At 38.6% G+C, this 27,413-nt stretch overlaps 1 protein-coding gene across 2 annotated transcripts in view; it reads left to right on the top strand.

Moving 5' to 3' along the window:
* Positions 1-25,594, top strand: part of ctc1 (CTS telomere maintenance complex component 1) — a 94,020-nt gene extending 68,426 nt beyond the window's left edge. For both annotated transcript variants that reach the window (XM_080214369.1, XM_080214370.1), the window contains 8 exons: positions 31-140; positions 1,046-1,211; positions 2,846-2,923; positions 4,812-4,989; positions 5,929-5,993; positions 8,520-8,685; positions 11,894-12,023; positions 25,043-25,594. In XM_080214369.1, coding sequence (XP_080070495.1) covers positions 31-140; positions 1,046-1,211; positions 2,846-2,923; positions 4,812-4,989; positions 5,929-5,993; positions 8,520-8,685; positions 11,894-12,023; positions 25,043-25,188 — 1,039 coding nt within the window. In that variant the 3' untranslated portion in view covers positions 25,189-25,594. The remainder of the gene's footprint in view (positions 1-30; positions 141-1,045; positions 1,212-2,845; positions 2,924-4,811; positions 4,990-5,928; positions 5,994-8,519; positions 8,686-11,893; positions 12,024-25,042) is intronic.
* Positions 25,595-27,413: the final 1,819 nt, after the last annotated feature.

The raw sequence follows: 27,413 nt of genomic DNA, 5'->3' as shown, positions 1-27,413 counted from the left end.
GAATCTTCTAATATTTGGCCGGTTTGGCAGTTTCTCAGCATCGCTTGTGTCTTTCATGGGAATCGTTTTGGAAAGAATCTGCTATGAACCTGATAGAAAAGCAAACTTTGCAGCTGCTATAACTGATAAAAGTACACAAGGTAAGAATGCAGTAATATTCCAATCTATTTCAAAACTATTAAACATACTGTGTATTGGCAAAATTGGGTTGTTTAGTAATTGTTTAAAATATTGTGATTTGTTGAAGCAACGTTGTGCAAGATAGAATGTAGATTTGTGTCCATCTCCTATCCTGAGAAAGGACATTCTTGCCATTGAGGAAGTCCAGCCAAGGTTCACCAGACTGATTCCCGGAATAGCAGGACTGACACATGAAGAGAGACTAAATCGCCTGGGCTTGTACTCACTGGAATTTAGAAGAATGAGAGGGGATCTCATAGAAACATACAAAATCCTGATGGGACTGGACAGAATGTTTCTGATGTTGGGGAAGTCGAGAACTAGGGGTCACAGCCTAAGAATAAGGGGTAAGCCATTCAGGACTGAGATGACGACAAACTTCTTCACTCAGAGTTGTGAACCTGTGGATTTCTCTACCTCAAAACTGTTGGGGCCAGATTGTTAGATATAGAGGAAGGTGGATGTGGGTGACCCTTATGGCTAAAACACTCAAGGCGTCTGGAGAGAAAGTGGGAGTGAGATACTGATCAGCTGTGATTATATTGAATGGTGGTGCAAGCTCGAAGGGCTGAATGGCCTACTCCACCTATTTTCTATTTTCCTCTGGTCGAAATTAGGGACGATGAGAGTAGACTGTTTGTTTCATTTGTGGAGAAACAGGTTGTAAATATGAGACTGGGTATTGTTCTTCAACTGACAAATTTTGCAGAAGGATTGATTACCCGTTGAGGGTGGAGGCAGCCATTTTGTCTGTTTCTCTGTTAGTACCAGTACTGAGTTGATGAATATAGAAGGTGTTTATTCCAACCTTACTGGTAACTTTATTTTGCTGTGTTTAACTTGTTTGCCTCTTACTTGATTACAGGTATTTCTGTTCCTTGTGACTGGTGTCTGAAGTTGATTGTTGGAGACGTTCAAAATACTGCCATAACTCTGCATATCTATGTAGATCTCATGCAGTTATCTTACACTCTTGGAATTTTACCAGGAGCCACTGTGGTATTTTATGGTTTGGAGAGGACTACATCAAGGTTAGTATTCTATTGAGAAATAAGCATTCGGCCCATTGAGCCAGCTCCACCATTCCATTATATCATAATTGGTCTGCACCTCAACTTCAGTTACCTGCCATAATAACACATTCCTTGCTACTATTTCTATACAAAAATGTATTCATCTCTGTTGTGAATATTTCAATTGTGCTACAGTTTATAACCTTTAGAGACTAAGTTCTAGATTTTTCCCTGTCCTTTGCGTGGAAGAAGTGCCTCCTGAATGGACTATGTCTAATTCCAAGATTAGGCCCCTTTATTCTTGTTCCACTGGAAATATCATTTCTCTTTATTTACCTTATTGAATTCCTTTAACATTTTAAATACCTTAATCCAATCAGTTTTTCTTAAAACTTAAGGGGGTACAAGCCAGATTTTTGCAACCTGTCATAATTTTATTGTCTGAGCTCCGGTATTTTGGATCTCTACTCTATCCTGCTCCAAAACTAATATATGCTTCCTGACATTCAATATCCAAAACAAAATATGGAACTCCAAAGCTATGTCCAACTGAAGCACAACATCTTCCTCTTTATGACCTTCCCCTCCTCCCACTCTGACATAAAAGGTTGATATTCCATTAACCTTTCTGAATGCTTTTTATATGCGTCCAAATGCTTTGAATGAAACTCCATATTGACTTGTAATTTCAGCTCTCACTAATTTCTAAGGACTCAGTGTTTGGATCATTCCCAGTTTTTTCTAAGGAGTCGGTGCTTGGACTTCCCAATCTTTTTGCTCTTTTGCGATTCCTGGTCATTTTGAAAACACTGCAACTCTTTCTTGGGTCCATGATGCCATACTTGGCCACATTTAATCCCCCATTTGTCATAAATTTTGCCACTATTTATTCCAAATATATTTTCTACAAAATCCTTGTCGCCACCATAGCATTGGCATTTTCATCAGTCCTGCATGCATTAAAGTCCATGCCTCAAACGGTTAATTCTTGTGTTTGAGTTTATTTGTTAGTGTCACAAGTAGGCTTATGTTAACACTGCGATGAAGATCTTCTGAGAATCCCTCAGTGCCACACTCCGGCACCTGTTGGGGACACTGAGGGAGAATTTAGAATGACTAATGCACCTAAATAGCACGTCTTTTGGATTGTGGGGGAGGGAACTGGCGCACCCAGAGGAAACCCGTGCATACACAGATCGTAAAGATTACATATCGACACTGACCTTAACCAGGAATGAAACCTGGGTTCCTGGCGCTGTGAGCCAGTAGTTCTAACCTCTGTGCCACTGTGCTGCCCCAGTAAGGAGCCTTTGCAAAATTCAGTTGTATCTGAGAAAAATGTACATATAATATTGCGGAGCTGAAACAAAAACAAAATGTGAGAAATGCTCAACAGATATGAGAGCATCTGTGGAGAGAGGAAGGTCGCTTAATTTCTCATTTCAGTTCTCTCATTCTTCTCCATAGCTGCTGTCTAACCTGCAGAATAGTCTGAAAATCTCTTGTTACTGAAAAAAAATGTTTGCTTTTAACACTGATGTTGAGTGTGTGCAATATATTTTTAAAGGTGACCTCAAATCCACTGGGAAAGATTGAAGTCATTTAATCTACATTTCAAACAATCAATTGAATCTTTCCAAATTGTTTTTCAGGCACAACAATGTGTACTGCAGATATGTATCTTCCAGCAGCGTGTCTGTCCCTGTAATTCCTTCATTGGAGGCCGTAAGGTTGGTATTTTAGTTCTAATTTTGCTTACCTTGGGTGAAAGCTCAATGTACTATAATGGAAGAATCTGTACATCCATAGCTGTATTCAACTTTGTATTTCTTGCCGACTTCCTAGGGGAATATACATTGTACAACATATTTATTGGGGGAAAATATCACAAACCTTGATAGTGGCTATTTAAATTTACAAGATCTGGTGTAGATAATTTAGTAACTTTTTCAGAAGTTACTTTTTCCACGTCTTGTTACCGCAGGTTAAAAAGAACACAATGTGTAACAAAATCTTATTGAATTGTTGAAATTTAACATGGATTTTTCAAACTTCATGTTGACTTGTAATTCCAGCCTTCTCTAATTTCTAAGGACTCAATGTCTTAAACTCATCCAGTTTCCCCTCACACAACCACAGAGCTGTGCTAATGCCTCATAGCCCAGCATCAGAAAACAAAATGCCTTCACAGTCAAACCTTGGCCCTTGTCTGTCAATCCGCATGTCTTGCTGTGCACCAGTCAAAAACAAACAAGTTGGGAGCAAACTACCATTGCGGTGCTGTATCCAGACGGACAGAGTCACACCATTGGCGATATCAGAGAGTGCTACTGTCTGTTTTACTAAAGTTAAAATATGTAGCTGCTACTGTCAATCTTGGCTCAGAAGTCTTCTTGACTTTTGCCAATGCAATGGTTGTGGGAGAGGAAAATGAATGGGGGGAGAAATGAAGGATTAAGAGGAGAAAAATTCAGTTTGCTTTTTAAAAAAAGCAAATCAAAGTCCAGTTTAAAAAGCCATTTTAAAGATTAACTTGGGTTAAACAGAATGAAGTACAAAGTTAGATTTGGAAATGCAAGTCTGAACAGAGCTCAAAGTGTGCAAAGTTTCGTGTGAACAAAAGGAAGTGCTCACCTCTGAGTTTCCTTATTTTGTTCTGTGAAATTTCAACTCTTTTAGATGCGATTAGTCTTGGTAGCAAGGTGTTGAAATTGAGGTAAGTAGAATTCTGTTGACACTTTGTGGATTCTGCCTAGTCCTTGCTAAGATTGATGAGATAAGTGAAGCTTTTGTGAATATACCGAGACCCCTGCTGTACGGCACAACTAATCTGAGCTACGATGATAAAATTCTGGCATTTGGTTTCTCGAAAAAGAATTAAACGTTGCCAGCTTATGAGAACTCAGTTTCTGTTGGAGAAAACCGTTTCTCTTGTGGTTTCCCTCATCATGGGTGAAATTTTGTGAATACTTTCCCACTTCCTGTTTAAAATTTCCATCTTTACAATTTCATCACAATTTGCCATCACACTCGATTTGGGTGCATTAAAAAAAACTATATGAGCAGATTAACCAGTGCATGAGGAATGTTGCTCAGGAGAATATTAAACTTATGGAGTTTTCTAGATCTCATCCTTGCTGCTTGGGATTTTATGGTACAGATTGGAGGCTGTCCGATCTATCAAAAGGCATGTGGAGATTGCCACTCCAACCTCTGAGTTAGGAAATGAATAAACTTTGAGAGCATGTCACTTGCACATCTATGCAAAAAGAAAGCAAATTGGAAACATAATGGGCTGGGTGAAGCTCAGCTATCTTTTTGAACAATAACTTGTCTCATTGGTGTCTATAATTACATTATCTGATTTGGAAACTGACTGTTGATCATTTAAGTGGTGAATTGTCACAGTGATTCATGAATCTATGGATAAACAAGATCACCATCTACAAAGACGTATTGGACTTGCATCATTTCATCACTTCTGAAGAATGGGAAATACCTTCACTACTTGTGACATTTTTGATATTCAGCATCTTGTTGATTTTGGTGATCTCATTTGGGATTAATAACTTTAGGTTTCATTGTCTCACCTGAAAATCTTGGATTTCTCTTTTTTAGATCTGCTTCCACTTTATCAATGAATACAGCAATTGCAGATATGCCTCTGTTGTATCTTGGAAGTTTAACGTCTGGCCAAACGAATCACCAACAGGGGATTGCTTACTGCCATGTGGTTAATATTTGGTGGCTGAAACTCCAGTGGATCTGCAGTCATTGTAGCAGCATTTTTAAACAGGTATGTTTTGACTTTTAGATTAGAAGTGACTGGAGTCTGAGTAAGAATACTTGGATCCAAGTTGCCATGTAGAACAGAAAATATTAGGGGGAGGAAACAGGTCTGTCAACATCTTTAAAGTTAAAGGTTATTAGTCACAAGTAAGGCCTACATTAGCACTGCAATGAAGTTACTGTGAAATTCCCCTAGTTGCCACACTCTAGCGCTAGTTTGGGTCAATGCACCTAACCAGCATGTCTTTCAGAATGTGGGAGGAAGCTGGAGCACCCAAGGAAACCCATGTAGACACAGGGAGAACGTGCAAATTCCACACAGACAGTGACCCAAGCCGGGTATCGAACCTGGGTCCCTGGCAGTATGAAGCAGCAGTGCTAACCACTGTGCTAAACAAGTTAACTAACTTGCATGGCCCTCCAGCCAAAGTGTTACCCTGCCTTTTACAGGAAGATTCCATTTTATTTCTGTGCCTAGATCATACTGAGCTATTGCTATTCAATTTTACTTGGAATTCAATTGTTAAGAAGTCTGTTTTAAGAGTTCCTGGTTAATGGGGTGGAGTAAAAATCTCAGATTTTTTTTCTGGAATTCTCTGCAAATGATCTCCCCAGTGTGGGGTAAATAATAACGCTACACACAAAACTTATTCAAAGACACAGCCTACATATATCCAAGCACTTGCATCACAAAGCAAATCATGTTGGAAATAATCTTAGGTTTGGGCTCAAAGTATAAAGTGAAGTTACGAGCCAGTATTTTCATGAATTTAGATATATCCAAATTTTGCCTGTACTTTAGCATAAACTGTATAGTCCGCAGATATAATAAATTTTGAAAGCACAAAGTTCAGTTGCACTATTTTTTCAGAAGTAAAATCTTGTAGATACATTTACAAAAATGCAACTGTACAACTTAAGTTATTATTGTCATTTCTATGATTAGGGAAAGTGCACAGGAAGTTCTGGACCATGTCTGCCTGCAGTTGCTGTATTTCGTGCTAATGCGAGGTAAGCATCAAAATGACAACCTCAAGAATCATTCTGCTCTTCATTATTATGGTCACATTGCCAAAGGAAGTCAGGAAAGGTCAGCATTGTTTTACAAATTGGAATGTCTCTAGTCTGGGCATGCTTATCATTTCCTGTTTTGTATAGGTTCTTGCACATGTTGTTTCATGTTATTGTGAAATAACCACAAGCCGAGGAATAGATCTAAAAGGTTTCCTATGTTACTTTACCCCAGTGATAAGTGACTAAAATGCTCCAAATTAGTGCCCTCAATGAGAGTTAAACAACTTGTGCAAGTCGGAATGCCCCAAAACAAAAAATGGTCATAAATGTATTTCACTGGCACATTTAGATTTGGGAATATAATGGTTGCTTCATGCTATGGACTTTAATTTTGACTTTGCTAAATATCAATGATAATTTTTCTCCTTGTCCCATCTCCTTTCAAACTTTTACTATCCATTTTATAGACCATCTTTTCCCACGTGATGTTTCTTCAGTTAGGAGCTGGAAGACATTTGCTTTATGTGAATAATATTTCATCCTCTAGCATGAGATGGTTAACCTCTGCAGTCCGATAGCTGCTTTTTGTCAGGGATTTACACAACTACTCGCACTTTCCACCATAGTTAAGTTTGAATTGATTCCTGACTAGTTGCAACTTGTGTTGTAAAGATTAGTTTCTTGCAACATGACAAGCTTAGGAAAGGAAACTCTTGACAGGTTGCTGTGGTTTTTGTGGTGGATCTTAATGGACTCCAACCAATTGAAAGAACATTTGTTCCAAAGTGACAGTGTATCATGGGGGATAAGATGATACTTATTAATGGATTACTTGACTGTATGTAAAGCTGTATGAAGAAATTAATCAGCCAGATCTCTTGAGTTGACAAGTAAGAACAAGGTTAGTTTTATTGTTTAGAGCTAAAAACATGTCCCGAATCCCACAGCACGCAGACACACATGGGCATAAACACACACAAGCGTGCATATAAGCAGACAGTTACAGGGTGGGGGAGATTTCTGTAAGGAAAACAAAATTGTTTCTGATGTTTGGCCTTGAAATTCTGCTGGTGTTGTGGCCAACGTAAATTAAAGCAGTCTCTTTTAAACTATAATCCATCTTTTTCCAAATAGATGTTATGGCACTTGAAGTTTCTGTTTATTAAAAATCTCTATCTGATGTATTCAAAAGTGTGAGAGATTGGTTCCAAACTTGAGAATAGCAGGGAGGAAGGTTATCATTCATTCTGTAGACATCTTCCAGCAGTTACTGGTGCTTTTTGCAGACTTCTCTTTTGCTGAACAAACAACCAACCATTAAACCAAAGCTTTTCTCAAGTGGAGTTCTGATCATTTGGCTGCTGCTATTGGCAAACAATAGAGGGAAATCCATTTTGAAGGAGTTTTGATCTCCCAATGTCAAAGCCAACCAGATGCTTCTAAGCATCCTCCTTGCATAATGAGTTGAAGTGCTTCTTTGTTCCCGGTAGCTTCTGCAGTCAAGAGGTTTGGTGGTGTATTGGCCTTATGTTTTGCAGAAAGTTCAGATGAATCAGGTTTTGGGGTCCTTCAGGCAAATGACATAGACATGTTCCATAGTAATCTTAAATTCAGAGGCTTCTCGAAACCTGACCAATTTGTAGATCAGGTGACTTCTGCAGCCAATTTAAAATGGTGTCTTTGCAGTTTTAGTGGTTTCCTTTTTAAAAGCCACCCAAGGCATACACTAGCTAATGAAACTAACAGTTAACATTCCAGATTTGCACACAGCACATTGTCATGACAACATGGTTTTGCTTTGTGTGCTGTGAAAAGGCATTTCCACAACTCCACATCTAATCTGGATTGCATGACAGTGAGTGAGGTATTCTGTCAAGTTGTGGATGTGCTAGTTCTTTTATGACCTGCGATTGTTAAGATTGAAGTAATTCTGTTTGGCCCTGATAAGAAACTGCTCTCAAGCCCCTGCTTTTGCTGCTGTCTAAAATCCTGATAAAGCTCAACCAGAAAGTGCACAAGCCTGGATGTATTTCTCCACTGAGTTTTATACTGAAGGATTGCGAATGCAAGTTTATCTCCTGACTTTCCACCTCTGAAGCATCACCTCCCTCCCTCCCCTCCGCAACTTAATTGATGTCCCTACTTTAACAATTGGCTTTCCAGTGCTGCAACCTTGAAGTTTTGTTTTTTTTCTAAATTCCTGAAGTAACCAAACAAAACATAATTTTCAGAAGTTTTGGTTGCAGATTGTGCATAAACTGAATCATGAGGAAATTGAATGCTGAATTGTTTCAGTTGCAAAATCCTAATGACCCACATGCCTTTTGTATTTGGATGGAGGGCTTTCCTTGTAGCATAAGGTGTTCAATTTTTTTTTCCATTTCTTCTACTTCTGGGCTTCTTGATTAAATTTCCTTTCTGGGTGTATAGATTTGCACCAGGAAAAGGGCCTTAGTGATTTATGGTGGTCTGTGAATTGCGTTTTATTGACCTAGCCTAACACTGGGAACCATTTTGTTGCAGGCTTATTGTGGAGGATGGGACTGCAGAGGCATGGGTGTATTGCAAAGATAAACAGGTGTCAGACTTGCTGGCACTCAGTACAGCAGAGTGGGAAGGACTACAACAGCACATTCGCCCGAGGGGGAAAGTGTACTTTCAGTACCAGGGCCGCGCTGGAAATGAACTGGTGAGTAAACACCCTTTTCTCCTTTTTACGAGAATCCTTTATCCATGATAAATTTTCAAAACTTAAGTTTCAGAGCTGTTGTAACTTTAGTTCCTTGGATACTGATTTTTCACACACTGCATTTCCATTGTACATTCATAAGTATGACACCAAATCACAGTAAACGCTTGCATTTTTATAGCACTTTTTTTAACAGTTTTACGGTGCTTGCTATCCATGACATCTGCGCTAGTGCCATATTAGATAATGAAGCAGCCATTTTGTGCACAAGTATGTCTCTCAAACCAAAATAAAACGGACGATCTATTCATTTGTTTTTGGTGTTTTGTAGGAGAAATATAAACCAGGACATAGAAATTCATCTTCCAAAACTATATTCTACAGTAGGCCTTCTAATTACCATTGCCAGTTTTGCTCCAATTCCAAATTCATGGCAGACTAGATATGTTAAGACATCGCATTCTCACCAAGCCTGATACATATGGAGCATCTCTTGCTTTCTGAAGAAAGCTAAGGCACTAACAACTGTCTATTGCGTCTTAGTCTTTGATAAAAAAACACGATTTTGTGGTAAATCGCCACATTGGGAGCTGTTATTATGATCTGGAGGAGGGAACCGAGTGTATGGTGTCGAAATTTGCTGATGACACCAAGATTGGTGGAAAGGCAAATTGTGCGGAGGGTGTGGAGAGTCTGCAGAAGGATCTAGATAGGCTGGGCGAATGGGCCAGGAACTGGCAAATGGAATTTAATGTTGGCAAGTGCGAGATGGTCCACTTTGGTAGGAATAATGGTAGGAAGGATTATTACTTACGTGGAGAAAAACTGCAGCAGGCGACGGTGCAGAGGGACCTCAGGGTCCTTGTGCATGAGTCGCAAAAACCCAGCATGTAGGTGCAGCAGGTGGTCAGGAAGGCGAATGGGATGCTGGCCTTCATAGCGAGGGGGATTGAATATAAAAGTAGGGAGGTCTTGCTGCGGCTGTATAGGGCATTGGTGAGGCCGCAGCTGGACTACTGTGTGCAGTTTTGGGCGCCGTACTTGCGCAAGGATATTTTGGCCTTGGAGGGAGTGCAGAGGAGGTTTACTAGGCTGATGCCGGAGTTGAGGGGGTTGAGCTATGAGGAGAGGCTGAATAAACTAGGCTTGTACTCGTTGGAGTTTAGAAGAATGAGGGGAGATCTCATTGAGACGTATAAGATGATGAATGGGATGGCTAGGATAGAGGTGGAGAGACTCTTCCCGCTCAGAAAGGACAGTAGGACTAGGGGGCACAGCCTCAAGATAAAGGGGGGGCGGTTTAGAACAGAGTTGAGGAAGAACTTCTTCACTCAAAGGGTGGTAAATCTCTGGAATTCTCTGCCTGTTGAAGTGGTGGAGGCTACCTCACTAAATATTTTTAAGAAGCGGGTTGATGGGTTTTTGATAGGCAAGGGGGTTAAGGGTTATGGGGAGAGGGCGGGAATGTGGAACTGAGCCACGACAGATCAGCCATGATCTTATTGAATGGCGGGGTAGGCTTGAGGGGCCAGGTGGCCTACTCCTGCTCCTATTTCTTATGTTCTTAAATCTGTATTGGAATTGCTGATTACTAAAAATTCCTTATCCGGTTGATGACGAATTAGGATAAATAAAGTGGAGTAGTGTGTATTCTGGTTAAAAATGCATCCAGGATCATTTCGCTATTTATGTCGTGCTTCACAGTTCCAGTGTTTGACGTAATATTGAAACGATTTAATACCAACAGGTTTTCTCATGCCATGCTGGTAATAGAAAGCCAGTTTGTGCCAGTCCCCAGGACAGTTTCCACTATCAGTTGTTCCAGATATCAGCCAGAATAATAATGGCAAATGTTGTTACCCCCATGGTGGCTATGGACTCACTCGATGGATAATTGGGACATGCCAGCGCAAGAAAGCTGCTGTTCAAATAGCAGTTGAAATAATTTGGTAAAAGGTGAAAAAATTATTTTAAATTCACCTTGGCTAAAACAGGCAATGCAGTGGAGCACTAAAGCTGCACTATTTCCCACTTTCTTGTTTTGAAACAGTTGAGTATTTCCTTAGTAATAAATAGCCCTGAGAAATTTTATTCTGTCCCACCTACATCTTAAAAACAGTCAATTTTGAATGTCCTGTTCTAATCCATGTATGTTTTCGGCACAGTCATTTTTACATCATTTTGTAAATTTTACATCATTCTGGAACTTTGTCCTAGGACATAATGATGAATCATCCAGCATTTCCTGAAACAATATGGCACTATGGAATTCTAAAAAAAGTTACAATTATATAGTCTCTTGCCAAAGACACAGTCATGACAATCTGATTTTCTATCAAATCACAGTCTGTAACAATTGATTACTCAACTTCCACGCTGCTTTCTTCTCCATCAACCTATGGCTTTGCCTCTCTTCCACATTATTCATTATGTATATTATTGAATTGTTAGTCATGGCATCCATCCTGTCTAGACTTCCTTCATGTTGCATGTTCTCAGTACACCCATTTTCCAATCCTCAAATTAAGTGGTTGATTACACTATATTGTAATCATTTCTATGATCTTCCATATGACCATGCAGGAAAAGAGCTTATTTATCTCTTGCAGGAGTGGCCTCCTGTTTGGTCTCCTGCCTTAGCCTCTACACTTCGTCCCAATCCTGCTTCACTAACATTCATGCCCTCCTCCTTTGATTCAAATGGTGCTTTAATTCCCTTTGTTAAAGCTACCTTAAAGAACATAGTTTTCTGCTTTTCTGCCAAATATAGTTTTTGGGGCACTATTCTCCAGCCATTTACACCAGTGGGGTTTTCCCATCCTGCTGCAGTGAATGGAGATTTGGCCAAGTGCAAATTCTCAGTCCTCTTTGGCAGCAGAGGCAGGGCATGGGCACCCGGAGAATTCTGTCCCTTTTGCATATTTTTGACCTTCCATTTTTGTTTTCCAACAACAAATAAATCTTTGTACTTCCTAGATATAAATGATAGTGTTGATGAAATTCTTTTGTTGAAACCAATAGTTTTAAGTGAAATGAGTCTATAATTATCAAAATTTCAGCGATGGCTGCCATTTTAACAGCAGAATGCTTGGCATTCTGTTAAAGGCAAGCATAAACTCAAAGGTGGTTAGAAAGTAAATAATTGCATATAATCAACTGTGGTGTCTGATTATTGAGAGTTTAATTTTTTTGTTTCTCTAAATTGTAGCATGAAGAGACTATTGGAGATGTCCTAATGCAGTACCTTGGAGTACTCTGTACTAGCACCGTTGTCTGCAGACCCATTCAACTTGCCTTCAGACTTGACTCGAGAGGCAAACCCAAATTGGGGAAGACCGGTAAGTTGCCCTGTTCTCATTCTTCTAGATGGTTATATGATGCAGTTTTGTGAAGTGGTGGGAATGATGGATGGAGCACCAACCAGTGATATGCTACCCATAAAAGGAACTCTTCACATTCATTGTCTATCTTTATTGATTGTCTTGCAGTATTGCTGATCAATTATCACATTTGGCTGAGCCACATGCTTTTATAAAAATGGAATTGACAGGAATTGTTTTATTTCTTACCGACTCAACCAAAGAGGTGTTCCTGTAAAGCTGTAAGCATAGCTTTGTAAGTGTAACAATGTTGAAATGTAATTTGTGGTGTGGCAAAAAATTCACCAAGAATTTGCATTTTTCAGAACTAAGTTTAGAACTCCTTCAGATTCACTCCAGTTGATGCACTGGATTTGCTATGAGCTCAACATCTGTAAAATGGAGCATGACTTGGCTAAAAGTTTCAAATTATATAACACAGTGATCCCTTGCTACATAAGTTTGGATTCACACCATGATTACTGAAAACATGTTTGGCACATTTCATGTAGATTCTTCATTAAATGTTGTATACTGTACTTTGTGTATTACTGTACAGATATATCTAACAGTGCATTTAAATTTGTCCATTCTAATTCTTTATAAAGAAACATCAAGGCTGCTGTAATTTGTCAAGGCATTAAATTATCAAACGTTCTGCTGGAAAGCTTTGAACTCGTAATCCGAGATTAATAATAAACTCAACATTATTGAGCATTTCATATCTTATACAATGTACCTTTCCAAGTTTCCCATTACTTTCCTTTATGTTTGGGTATAAATATACTGCAGAGTTTTATTTGTTGTGTAGCTGTTAGCGTTTAGCTTCGGAGAAGCTTGTGACTGTAAAGGCTACGGATGTCATCTGACACACAACTTCCTGATCTGTTAAACCATCAACTTTTTTTGCCCTGATGTGTCACTCCCTGCTAGTGCAACAAGGCAGGTGGAGTAAAGTCAATGTTTCTATTCTTTATCAGCATTTTCAGTGCAGTCGCAAAGCACTTGTTTTGTGGATAAAATTGGTTTTGGCCATGATGCAGCCTACCGATAACAAACTTGTGCATGAAGATTGGCCCACATGAGAGAGGCACAAATGCAGCAGTGAAGCAACTTTTGGTGCTTCAGAAAAGGGAGAGAAATAATTACTGTCTCTACTTTGATATATAATCTTAATTAAGAGACAAGTTACGACCACACTTTGTGGGGACTATTGATTATATCTCTTAACCAATGAACTGAAATGTCTCTGCCGTTTCATCTCATTTCCTAAAGTGATTTTTCACCACTCCTCTCCCCCCACCCACCTTATTTATTTCTACACATCCATTTCACACATTTGTCTTTAAACACATTTCACCCATGCTGTTCTTCAACAGGTTGTTGAAACAGACGTGAGGGTGTAGCTTTCAGGTTGGCTTCTGTTTGACCTGGAATGTTTTTCCACCCTCCTTCAATGGAATGCTTGGTTGCTCCACTTAAAGCACCTGTCCAGAAAGCTTGCTTCAGATCGAGAACTTGCCATGCAAAGAATTCCCTTGAAGGACTCATGTCTACCTTCGCCGAGTTAAACTTATTTTTTACTTTCCCTTTTGGTTGAAAGGAGTGACTTTGATGCAGAAATGTTACTAGGACTGCTTTGGAATTATAAATTGTGGTTTCCTATGCTGACTGAAATTTGTTGAACTTGAGCTAAAATGATTCACAGTTGAAAGACTTAAGTTGTATCAAGAGGTTTGATTTTTAAATGATTTGGCAGTGATTTGTGATATTCATTTTGCATTATTCACATGTTAGATGAAACTTCTAATTTTGTTCTGAGAAATCAATGCTTAGGGTGTGAAATGAAAAATTTCACAATTCCAAATTTTGCTACTTCATGGTCAGTTTTGAGGTGAGGTTTCTTTACTTCCTTTACAAATTACAGCAATGAATTTGATATTTTGTATCGGCAAGATCACTAGGATATCGTATTGTGATATGAATAATGTTTTGTTGGGTGCCCTATTTTACTTAGGAAAAAGAGAATATTTGTCCACTGGCTAAGGACAAAGAATATTAAACATTTTATACTACATAGGCAGCATTTAGAGTGATTTATTTGTCTGTAAATGGTTGAATTCAGATAGGTAATAACTTGGGTTTCTAGCATTAGCTGGATTTTCCCATTGTTGGGTGGACTGCGTTTGGTATCCGTGGCATTGGTGAAACATTTGCATTTTATTTGCAGTGTGTATACAATTTTTTTGAAGTCATCTTGGAGATTTGGGTGGTTTTCTGTTGCATTAATTATTAATAATAATTTAAATAACCAGATATTCTCTTTGCACTGTTGATTTTGGCAGGATGGTGAGAGAAATGTCTTATTCTTCATCGGAGAATGTAGCTATACTTCTGCTTGGGACAGGGGTTGTTGTTTTGGCTAATATCTGAAGCAAAGCATCTCTGGCAGTGCTGCACTCAATACTGTACAAGGTAGCAACCCTGCAAAAACATTGAAATAGCACAATCAAAGTCACAATCACACCCTCGGTGACTGATCATGACACACGACCAATTCTCATGCTTCTCAACTTGACAACTGTTTTCAAAGACGATCAAGCCATTCTCCACTGCCTGTTCTGGCCAGACAGGGACTGCCCTTTGCCTGGTTTTTAACCTTGCCTATTTAATTGTATCCAGAGAATCTCCTTCAATTCCTTCTCTTTCTATCCCACACCATTACCCCTGGACTGTGCAAATCTTATTTGACTGAAGATGAGCGTCCAAAGGTATATTTTCATCACAAGATGGCCTACTTCCACCTCCATAATGCCGTTCTTCTTTGCCTCAATCTGTCTACTGAAACCCTCTTCCATACTTTTATTACCTCCAAACACAACTATTTCAGTGTTCTCCTGGCTTACCTACATAAAATTGAATTTCTGTGAAGCTCTGCTGCCCATAACCTAACTTACACAAGTCCTGATAACTCAACTCATCCTCACCTCTTCATTGATCTTTACGGCTGCCTCAGTTTTAGCATTTTCTCCCCACCATCATTGCCTAGCCCTTTGGTCAATGGAATTCCCTCCTCAAACCTCTTTCCATCTACATCCCTCCTCTTTAGATTGCTTCTGAAAACCTATTTCTTTGTTTTAGTATATCCTCGTATTTATTGGGTTTATCACTTTGTGATACTGCTCCTATGAAGTGCTTGGGTTCACTTAACTACGCTAAAAGCACTATATTATGGAAGCTGATATTCTCGTTTATCTTCTCTGGTCTCTATGGTGGGTGTTGAACCCACAACTTTCTGACCCAGACGAGTGTGCTACCATTGAGCCACGGTTAACATTTTAAGTGTGAGGAAATAGCTTTCAATGCTGTGATGCAAAGTAAGTCTATGGCTTGTTTCTTCTGACTAAATTTATCATAATTGTATGAGTGATAGTCATTTATTCCTTGGGAATAAGTGACACTAGAGGTGGCCGTTGAATAAAATTGCTAGCTCAATGGTGTGATATATTGGAACATTGTGACATTGGAGAGAATTTGCATTGTAGAGCTGTGCTGAGTTCTGTTTTGGATTTTGGACGCACTGTCAAAGATTGTCACCCAATTAAGAAGAATAATTGATTGACATCTCATAGCAAATCATAGAATCCCTACAGTGCAGAAGAGGCTATTCAGCCCATTGAATCTTATTCAGGCTCTCTTCCTCGCCTTATCCCTGTAGCCCCACAAATTTACCATAGTTAATCCATATAATCTACACAACCTGGGACACTAGGACCAATCTGCCTAACGTGCACATCTTTGGGAGGAAACTGGAGCACCCAGAGGAAGCCCATGCAGTCACAGGGAGAATATGCAAATTGCGCACATGGTCACCCAAGGCCAGAATCGAATCTGTGAGGCAGTAGTGCTAACTACAATGCCACCGCTCAATCCTGCACACCATCTTTGCATATGGGGCGGATTACCTGATTACGCTTTGATAAGCTTGAAGACCATTTGATGAAGAAAGAAACTTTTCAATGCATTATGCCTGCACCGGTGCTAGTGCCTCCCCAGGTCTATCAACTGTTATTTCTGTGTTAATTTCCTGTACCTTTTTAACATCTAATTCTTGTATCTTCTAATTCTTCCTTAAATGACACATTGACTTGAAAGAAAACAATCACTATGTATCAACTTATTGCACATCTAGGTGCTTCATTTACAATCTGTTAAGTGCCTCAGTGATGTGTGTTCATGCGGTGGCCATTTTATGTACAGAAACTATCACTAACACCAGTGAAATGAATGACCAGCCATTCGTTGGTGCTGTCGGTTGTTACTGGTCTTTGATTGAACTTCATGAGAACTCTGTTCTTTTTCAAATAATGCTGTCGGGGTTTTTAACATTCACCTGAATATTTCATCCAAAAGCTGAAACCTCTTGCAAAGCAGCACTTCCTTGAGGCTGCACTGAAGATGCCAAATTGCATTATGCACTCAAATCTTGGAAAGAATCGTGATCCTACAGCCTCAGAGACAAGAGTGCTGACAACCAAGCCAAGCTGGCGTATTGATTTTTAATCGCTTTCTGTTAGGTCTTGATGTAAATGAAAAGCTCTTCAGTTTTTGACCCCCCCCTCCCCCCCTACTGATTTTTAGTACCCATAAGAAATAAGTTTTTCACGATATTTTGACAATATGGATAACTTGGAACACTTGACCTTTCTTGTTGCCTTTTCTGCTCAGGTCTTTTGAATCTAATTGTACTTGCATATTCTGCCAGGCTTGATGTCGTTCTAGCTAATGTATTATCTTCCATGGCTGCAATCTACGTTCCTTAATGAAGTGTAATGGAGTGATGCTTTAACTAAAATAATGTGTTGGACAGATTCAATATCATTTCCTTGCTTTGGTATTTCAGACCCCAGAATCCCATTTTCTATTTTATGTATCTGCCTCTATCTGAAGTCCCATTTTTCAGAAGCTGTACATCTCTGGTTCTCTGTTTTCTACTCCTTTAGAACCAGACTAATTAAATACAGACTTACAATCTCTTCCCAATATATATAGCTTTGCTGTAATTACATTGAACTGTATTTTCTATATATCTACCCAGTCCCCTGACTCATCGTCTGCATTCTTCCTTAGTTTGCTGTGTCATGTTTGTCATATAATTGGAGAACAAGGCCCTAATGGAGATTCCTGACCTCACCAGGAACTGTAATCAAATGAAGGCTGAGTCTGACTGTTTCCTCTCCTTCACTCTTCCCTTTTGATACCTTTTGGGTCTTGACCTTTGCAACAGGTCTCTATTTGGAAGTGTGTACACAGTGCACCCTACAGTCCCATTTGCTAGATTCTTGCTAATTCATCACAGTGAATTGGGCTACATTGCAGAGGGAGAAGCAAATACTTTAGAAGGAACATTCATCTGCTCAAATAAACGTGTGTTCTGATGGTTTTTTGCATGACCTGATTAGGATCCAGCCTCTTCTGTGCACTTTGTTAAAAGTAGATGAATTGCTTCTTGAATATTTTTTCCTCCTATTCTCCTGAAATCATTGACTCAAGTTTTGATTTGAAAGATGCTGATGGTCTTTTGGTGTTTTATGAAGTAGCAGTTATTCATTTGGGAGTCTAATGAATGTTGGCCAGCCATTCACCCAATTCTGTCCATAAGATGTGCACAAATGCATTTTACAGAAGGCATCCCAGAGTATCTACGTGGAGGGAGACCCCTTCCTGATGTTCTCCATATTGTTTGTGGCGTGGCTGCTGCTAAAGCAGACCAGCTAATAGACTGGCGCGACGGTGCAGAGGGACCTCGGGGTCCTTGTGCATGAGTCGCAAAAACCCAGCCTGCAGGTGCAGCAGGTGGTCAGGAAGGCGAATGGGATGCTGGCCTTCATAGCGAGGGGGATTGAATATAAAAGTAGGGAGGTCTTGCTGCAGCTGTATAGGGCATTGGTGAGGCCGCAGCTGGAGTACTGTGTGCAGTTTTGGGCGCCGCACCTGCGCAAGGATATTTTGGCCTTGGAGGGAGTGCAGAGGAGGTTTACTAGGCTGATACCGGAGTTGAGGGGGTTGAGCTATGAGGAGAGGCTGAATAAACTAGGCTTGTACTCGTTAGAGTTTAGAAGAATGAGGGGAGATCTCATTGAGACGTATAAGATGATGAATGGGATGGATAGGATAGAGGTGGAAAGACTCTTCCCGCTCAAAAAAGACAGTAGGACTAGGGGGCACAGCCTCAAGATAAAGGGGGGGCAGTTCAGAACGGAGTTGAGGAGGAACTTCTTCACTCAAAGGGTGGTGAATCTCTGGAATTCTCTGCCCGTTGAAGTGGTGGAGGCTGCCTCGCTAAATATTTTTAAGAAGCGGGTTGATGGGTTTTTGATAAGAGAGGGGATTAAGGGTTATGGGGAGAGGGCGGGAAAGTGGAACTGAGCCACGACAGATCAGCCATGATCTTATTGAATGGCGGGGCAGGCTCGAAGGGCCAGATGGCCTACTCCTGCTCCTATTTCTTATGTTCTTATGTTCTTATATCAGCAGTAGTTCATCATGCCATTCTCAATGGTAACTTTCACAACAGGGACATTGAAGGAGCTGAGTAAAGTTTATAGAACCTTTTTAGTGTTAAACTTGAGTCTGCCCTAATGGCAAGTAATGACTTGCACAGAGAACTAATTTGGCTGTAGTAGCAGTGGAAAAGTATTTTTAGGTGAAGGTGTGTTTTTTTTTCTCCCCGCTGCCTTTATTTTCACTTATTTCTCATAATATCACTTTGTCTTGGTATTTTCTACACACATAAGATAGGCCAACAGGGTGAGGAGAGAAAATTTACAATTTTGACTTAATTAACATAATTATAATAGAAACAGAGTGGGTGTGACCTAATGCCTGTGCAGTATGTGTATAAGGAAAATCACCCTATGAGATGAGGCAAGATTTTGAACTTGCATTTTCTAAGTCGGCGCTGTCTGAAATTAGATTGTGGTTAGCCTAAGTTGTTTCATCATCTTGGCACCTGCTCACCACATACGTGTGACGTTGCAACTGTTGAGTTGCTGGCATTCAACCTTGCTGTGTTAAATAATGTTTGAGATTCCAAAGAGTTTTTAGTTTATGGCAGTTTGTTAATGTGGAATCTTAATGCAATGCTTGAATCTGAAACAAGTGCAGTGGCATGTAAATGATGACTGGTAGGAAAGACCATTGCATCAGATGCTTCCCATTCAAGTGCAGTGCTAATTTTGCATCATGTTTGGCTTGGTCTCTCAATCTGCACCTATGACAGTTGCCTCCAGTGGATCTTTTTTGAAGACTTCTTCAGAAATCTTGCTTGGCATTGCCAGTCCTCCTCTCCAGTTGATGCAGCCAGTCTACTTGAAGCCATTATGTAATTTATCCAAGATAAACATGTGTTATCTCATAATGTGAGAGGCAGTGAGAAGGGTGACGAGCCAAAGAAAGATCTGTATAGCATCAGTGTGGCACAAGTTGAGTTTGTTCTGGTCTATGACTGGCCAACAACATTTTCACCCATTTCTTGATATGAGCATGAATGGATGATTTCACCACTTGGATTTGCTATTCATTGGAGAAATTGGAGTTCTCCATGTTACACTCTCCAAAAAGTGACCATTTCCAAAGCATTGTGTATGTGCATCATGCCAATACATCAGTCTAACATTTTTTAGATGTACCTTGGACCCTGTTTCTGCTTTCATCCCCAGAGTAGATGAGAGCTGCCCCTAAGCGACACAAGCCTTGTGACTGGGTTTTTTGATGTCATCAGTAATTACAAACTCAGCAGGTATTCATTCCCTCCTTCCCTTTTACTGAGGGTAACTCAGATGCTGAACATGACCCCTATGGATGGCCCCACAGTAGTGTTAAGATAATTGATTTAAATCCCAGGGACTGTCTCCCGAACCTCCCCTTCTTTAGCCCATTTATTGTTTTATACTTTTCCTCCTCTATTTTTAATTCATTTTCATCTTTCCTTTGTTGAATTTATCTACCTTGTGCTTGTGCTTTTATTTTACCTGCTTCTTAAAGATTTCTTGCATCCTTGGCTTTCTAACTGTTAACTAATTTTTTTTCTTTGTCACACATCTTTAACCTGCAGCCCACATTCCACTTGAGAAATACTCTTAATTATCTCTCCAGAGTATTGAGCAAGAAAACCTGATGATAGTGTTTGCAAATATTGCATTGCAGTATTTTAAAATTCAGAAGTGCATAAGTTGCTCGCTTCAAAAGCCCGATTTTTAAAGGATGCATTGATCTCAACTGGAAACAGATTAACCATCAAAGCAGCCCTGCAGTTTGAGACCATCTGCTTTAGTGAGTGAAAGTTTATCTGGGAGCGTTGTATTTTTAATTGCATTGGTGTGGCAGTGTTGCACTAAAGTACAAAAGAGTTCCCCTGTAGATATGCAGTCCCTTGTAAATATTTCTGAATTCAAAAGGCTTGGTTAATCCTCTTCATCAGAATCCATGACCTTGCAATCATTGTTACTTAATATGACTCTGGAACCAAACATATAAGTAATATGCTTGTTTAAAAATGACACATACTTGGTATTTTAAGATTTTCCCTTTGTTACATCTATAATATTCCTATAATATAGCCAGTATTACTGCATGTTCTTGAGGGAATTGACCATTCCTAGTACAAAACCACTGCAGTAACACTTGTAACTTGGCAACTTATCCCCTGTGATAAATTCAAAAGTTTTTAATTAGCAGAAGGATTAGAGGGAATTCAGTTTTTTTCACCAAGATGGTGTTAGGGTCTGGAACTTGCTGACTGAAAGCATGGTAGAAGCAAAATTGCCATAGCCTTGTAAAAAAAAACTTAGCTATGCATTTCAGGTGTTGTAACCTACAGGGCTGTGGACCGATAGTTGAGAAGTTGAATTAGGATGGATAACTCTTAGTGGTCCACAAGGTAAGATATAGAAGCAGAATTAGGCCTTTCAGCCTGTTAAGTCTTTTCCACCATTCAATCATGACAAGTTTCTCAACCCTATTCTCCTGCCTTATCCCCATAACCTTTGATCCCTTACCAATCAAGAACCTATCTATCTCTGTTTTAAATACACTCAATGACTTGGCCTCCACAGCCTTCTGCGGCAATGAATTTCATATATTCACCTCCCTCGGGCTGAAGAGATTTCTCCTCCTCAGTTCTAAAGGGATAACCCTTTATTCTGCGTCTGTGTCCTCGGATCCTGGTCTTGCCAACTAATTGAGATATCTTTCCCATGTCCAAGCCTGTCCGTATTCTGTAAGTTTCAGTGAGATCTCTTTGGTATTCTAGTCCTCTCAAAATGGATGCTAAAATGCATTTGCCTTCCTAACTACCAACTCAACCTGCAAATTAACCTTAAGAGAATCCTGACTAGGACTCCCAAGTCCCTTTTGCTTCAGATTTATGTATTCTCTCCCTGTTTAGAAAATAGCTTGTGTTTCGTCTTCCTAGCAAAGTACACAACCTCTCATTTTCCCATGTTGTATTCCATCTGCTACTATCCTATCCACTTTCCTAACCTGTTCAAGTCCTTCTGCAACCTCCCAGCGTCCTCAATAATACCCTGTCCCTCCACCTATCTTTGTATCATCTGTAAACTAAGCAACAATGCTCTCAGTACCTTCATCTAAATCATTGGGTGGTCCAGGCAAGATGGGCTGAATGGCTTCTGTTGAACACTTTCTATTTCTAATAACTTGCCTGAATCTGAATCTTTAATTATTTTCCACAAAACAGATATACTTCTGAAGTCAGTTGTCTACTTAATTTGTGTAAATGTGTATTCCTTTACACTCATGCACATTTATCATGCCATTATCCAATCATATGTTAGCAAGATCACTGACCATAAAGTCAGATAAATTTACAGCACAGAAGGGAGCCATTCATCCCATTGTGTCAGTGTTTACTCTTTGGCAAAACAAATCTGAAGCCAATTTCACCACCCTGCTGTCTCTTCATAACTTCGTACAATATCTATCTTTGCCAATTATTCACTTTTTCCTAAAAATGAATGGTTTTTTTGCTTGAAGTACTTCCTGTGATAAAGCATTTTGTGTTCCATGATGTTTAATGGTATATTCTAACAACCTTGAATTTATATTCATGTCCACTTGCCACCAACTCCCAAAAAGAGATTTTTAAATTTGTTCTACCAAAGCTTGTAATTTTAAAACCTCTAATCCTTCTCTATCATCTTTTCAGTGGAACTTATTTCATTATCACAAGTCTTTCTCATAAATGTAGCTCCCTGATCCAGTATCCTGGAAGCTCTTTGGCTTTAATGTTCTGGCTGTGAATTCACCAAAACCATCTGCTAACATGTACATAAATACATCACTGCTTTACTTCTGTACTCTCTCCCTTAATTTTAAAAAAATTGCACTTCAGGCCAATTACTGTGTTGTATTTCAACAGAAAGTCTTTTGTTTAATCTAGTGATGTATTGGAATTCAGATAAGTATATTTTGGAGCTGTGAGAAGAATAAAGGGGAAATTAAATAAGAAATGAAGTGAATCATTATGGGAAGGATTAAGGAGAAGTATGAAACCAAAAGCCCGTTTGGTTTTTATCAACTCTCTGAAAGAGTTACCACTAAGCTATGTGTGCTGATCCTCATGTGCTAGTAAAGTATAAGACTTCAGTGGCTAAATAAGGAGATGAGAAACCCAAGATCCAAGTAGAAGTATGTTAAATGATGCACAAGGAAACATAAAATTAAAGTTGGGAATCATGAATTCAATTGTTCAGTGTAACTAAAGGAAATATGAGAAGTAATGAAAACAGAGATGAATTAATAATTGGTAGTAAGCAAAATCAAGAGTGATACATTAGTTATATATAGAATATTAAAGGTCAGATAGATTCTCGGTTAAAATGTACGTCGGTAGAGTCATAAGGGGTGAGAAAATGGAACTTCTGTCAAATGAATTCTTAAGCCTTTTGTTCAGTATTGATTAACTTTCAGTTGCAAATACTTTTCTAAAAAAAAAGTAAATGGCTTTTCAATACATGTTGGTCATGGAAGAATCACAGTTGAAGCCACTATAATCTTGGGGTTCAAATAATGACAGTTGTTGAGGCAGAATAATTGTTGCCCCTTGGGGTAGCTTTGACAATAATAATTAGTCATCCCCGATTATGTGTTACAGGCTGGAATGTAGTCAACAGCTGTGGTATAAGTATGTTTTCACCCGTGCTTTTCAGCAGTCTTCCAATAATCTGCGACCACTTTTAAATGAAAATGGTTGGTTTCATAGGAATTGGCAAAGGTAGTAGCCAGTGGTTTGGCAGTCCAATTACATGTGGGATTTCTTATTTCAGTCTGTCAACCTTTTTGCTTCAATAGTGCAAAGATATTGGCCATTTTACTGCAGGAAGACTTTACTTAAAAATCTGTCAACTAGAAGAGAATTTTTTAAATTGTAGGAAAGATTAAAAGTGGGCATTAAGAAAGGTTCTGAATTATTCAGTTTTGAATAGATTAAAGAACACAGTTCACTGCACAAAAACAGGGCAATAGACTTCATGTGCCATTAATTTTCCTTACTATTTAAGGTGTACTGAGTACTGATCTGGTGATTTATGCATTGGGGTATTAATGTACAACTCCACAGAGCAATAAGATTGGATTAAAGTCCATGATTTTCAGCTCTAGAGTTTCTGATTCCTGCAGAACTGATGTTGGAGAACACAAAGGAGGTCACATTTGGATATACGGTGGGATAATCTAGATGAATACCTTTCTTGTTTTTATCTTCCTGTACATATTTTGCTATGGTTACAGAGCAGCACTGGTACAGTTTAGAGAGGCTACTTTGTATCTGCTTCAGTTGGGTTTGAAAAAATAAACTGAAGGGAAACCTTCTCTCATCTCACTTGTCCTCTAACTCCACCCCCTAGTAAAAAACTACATACATGGGATACTAGTTCTTGAGCAAATTTGCCAAGTGCAGACAAAATTTGTATCAGTTTGCAATCAGCAATACTGCAGAAAATATGCCAGTGCATGGACTGAGGCAGTTGGATAGCAAATTCCTGATGGACTAAAATTTCAGCAGAGTATATTGGACCTACAGTAATGGCTTTCAATGAAAAGTTACTTTTTTCTAAACTCTGCCATGATCATTGAGCTGTTAGCATATCATTTCAGTAGTACTGCATCCATCAGACTTGCAGATAATTGAAATCGATGTGAAGAGTTCTGGTTTGTTTGAATTTTTTTGCTCAGATATTGGTGAATTGCTGAACCGATGAACAATAAAAAATGTTGGTGCTTTGCAAAAAAGAGTTACATTATATGTTTATTTTATTTGTATGCAATACCGTAGACTTAGAGTCTATGATCCATCCAGAGACAGCTGACTTAAGATGGAGCTCAAATCTGACTTGGTCTAGTTTGAATGCTGTTTTATTTCTTGGAAGTAAAATAGACTGGTTTTCCCCCTAAATGTTTAAATTTGGATAACACAAAGATAATTGCGGTTGCCATAATGTGTTTAGAACATTGCATCATAACACGGTATGTGATTATTCCACATTTTTCTGGAAACATGCCTGTCTTGAATGAAAAATGGTTTAGTGTGCTCAATTAATTGTGTTGTTCTGATATGAAATTTAATATCGTAAAATGTATACCTATTGGGCTAGCTGGAATAACTTGAGGTTTTAAAACAAAAGTCCAGAATCATCTGAGATGCAATGTGTTGATTTCACAGTACAAGGTAAGGTGTTCAAATATTTAAATATGAAAATAAATCATTGACGTTTTGGATCTGCTGATTGAAAACAAAGAAAAGTTTAGCTTCAATCAGAATTGAAAATATCTTTTGTCTTATACGACCAAGGAAATCTAGAACTTGTCCCTCATATAGTGTGATGTCAGCTAGACGTTGCCAGTACAATGTAAATAAATGTTGTGGTCCTACAATGCCAATTTTGTATCAACACCAAGATTTTCTCTTTCTTAAAAAGAAACCTTTCAACTGAAGACATTCGGGTGTGGCGACTACCAGTACATGACCAAGATGGCACCTGCCTTGTCTTTGACTTGTTTGGATATAAAGGAAGTGGACTATCGAATGCTTTGCCACTTGGCAAATAATAGACTAATCCAATAGCAAGATTATTGGAGTGCATTAACTATGCAACAATAGACCAAGATATAATCCCTCAAGTGATTCAGGAGAATTGACTTTGGTGTTTACAAAAGCATTGCAAGATGTGAAAATAATTGATGCAGTGCTGCTTGTTGAGGAAAAATGCCTTTTTATCAAGTTGGTTTAGATTTGACTAGTTTAGATTTGACTAGTTTAGATTTGACTAGTTTAGATTTGACTAGTTTAACTAATATATAAGCCACTATAATTCTGTATTTTAAATTGCATATTATAATTTTTTGTTAGATCTGAAAATATTTGGAAAAGTATAGACTGTAAAATAGTCTTTTTGGTATCATTCTATTTGACCTCCATATTTATGTATAATTCTTTATTTTGAAAATAAACTTATCTTTTTCAACATTAATTGGTTGTGTGCTTTGTCCCGACTGCTTTAAATTACTTTTCCTCAAACATTTTTAAGGAAAACATTGGGTGTGGAATAGCCAACAATTTATCTATGTGCATCTCCGTATCCCAAGGACAAGCCTATTCACTGAGGAAGATAATACTTAATCATGACCATTTTTATAATACTTGCTAAAAGATGACACTACAGTGCTCTTGTAATTTAAAAAAAAGTTTAATTTTAATGTGTTATTTTGCCCACCTGCAACCTTTTGATGGTCAGTTTCTATTTTAGAGTAACAATGTTTTATTCACCAGCCTTGATAGTAAAGCCAGCTTAGAACATACCTTCTGAGGAAATGAAACTCTATAAGAACAGTTCAGGAATGCTGCTATTTATATCAAGTTCAGTAGGTCATTAAATGCTCAAGTTGAATTTTATTGGATTAACCTACTCTAACCCTATCATTTCTTGACCAGAAATATATGCTTTTGATATTCTCTTTGTTTGATTGTGACATGTCTATAATTTTGAATTGTTAATCTTGAACCAATTTGTATTCCTTTTGCCCTTGGTAAATAGATCTGTGACTTTTGGGTGTCTGTCGATATACCTTGAAAAATGTTGAGAACAAAATGTGAATCTATGCTAGTTTAAAAAAATTCTACACATACAACAGTAAAATACCTTGTGTATTATTAAGGACTGCGCTGTTTACTTTCCACTTGTGGGATTTTGCACGTGTAGTCATCAAATAGGAAGGTTATTTGATTTTATTCATGTGAATTGCTTGTGCAGTGGAGTGCTTATGGGCTTGTACAGAGGACTGTGCTGCGTGGTTGCATTTACCCCATAGTGATATGCAATGTGGCAAGTAGCAGCTTCCTAATGGAAGAAATATGTATTGGAGATAAATGTTTATATTCCGGGTGAGATTTTGTCACCTTCAATGGGGAAAGCCTTTCTGTTCTGATATTAGCTTTCAGAATCTAATGCACCGAGAACAGTACCCCAAAGTCTTACTACAATATTTTCCAGGATTTTTTTTAATTAAATCCTGTCAATTTGAGGTCTGTACCACCTCAAGTTAAGCGTCAGTGAACTGGGTGGCATTTTGTTGAGATCTGTGCATTGCAGCAATGCTATACAAGTGTGAGAACTGATTTATTGTATACAATCTGAGCAAAGCATTCTATGTGTACAATCTTGAACAGCTTGGAACTGTCCTTTTGAGGCTAAAAGGTACTGCTTTTCATCATGGTTATGGCAGATATGAAATGTTGAGGATTACTGCTTTTGAACAAGTAATGTGTTCTGAGGTCACAATGTTAAATGTTATAATATGGAAGTAATATTGCACAGATGCTGGCTTCCCCAGGTTCTTGCAATCCCAATTATAGTATAACAGCCAAAAACAGTAACCCTGATCAAACTGTTTATGTCAGATCAAATTAATATTGAAAATGAATATCTTTAGGGAATCGCTCATCCCTTGAATTTGTTTAGAAACCTTGGTTAAAGTATGTGGCAGAATATTATCAAAACGAAAGAGAAGATTGAAGCAAACAATGTGTTGACCGTTAACACCTCATGATGCATTTAGATTTTTATTATTGCCTTTCACAACCTTTGGATGTTCCAAAGTGTTTTACATCCAATTAAGTATCTTTCTTGAAGTGTTTTTTATCATAATGGAGGAATCTATAACTTGTGCAGGAACTTGTAACCTATCTTGCTGAAATATTGTTCAACTTTGAAATCTGCTAATGAGTTGAAAGTTGTCTCCAATGGTGGTTGATGTGCATTGGATTTAAGTGAATTGATTGAGTATGGTTTA

Source organism: Carcharhinus amblyrhynchos, chromosome 28, assembly GCF_965287045.1.
Source record: "Carcharhinus amblyrhynchos chromosome 28, sCarAmb.v2.hapA, whole genome shotgun sequence".
Lineage (NCBI taxonomy): Eukaryota > Metazoa > Chordata > Chondrichthyes > Carcharhiniformes > Carcharhinidae > Carcharhinus > Carcharhinus amblyrhynchos.
Note: the sequence above shows the minus strand (reverse complement) of the source record. Positions and strands in the feature narration are given on the sequence as shown.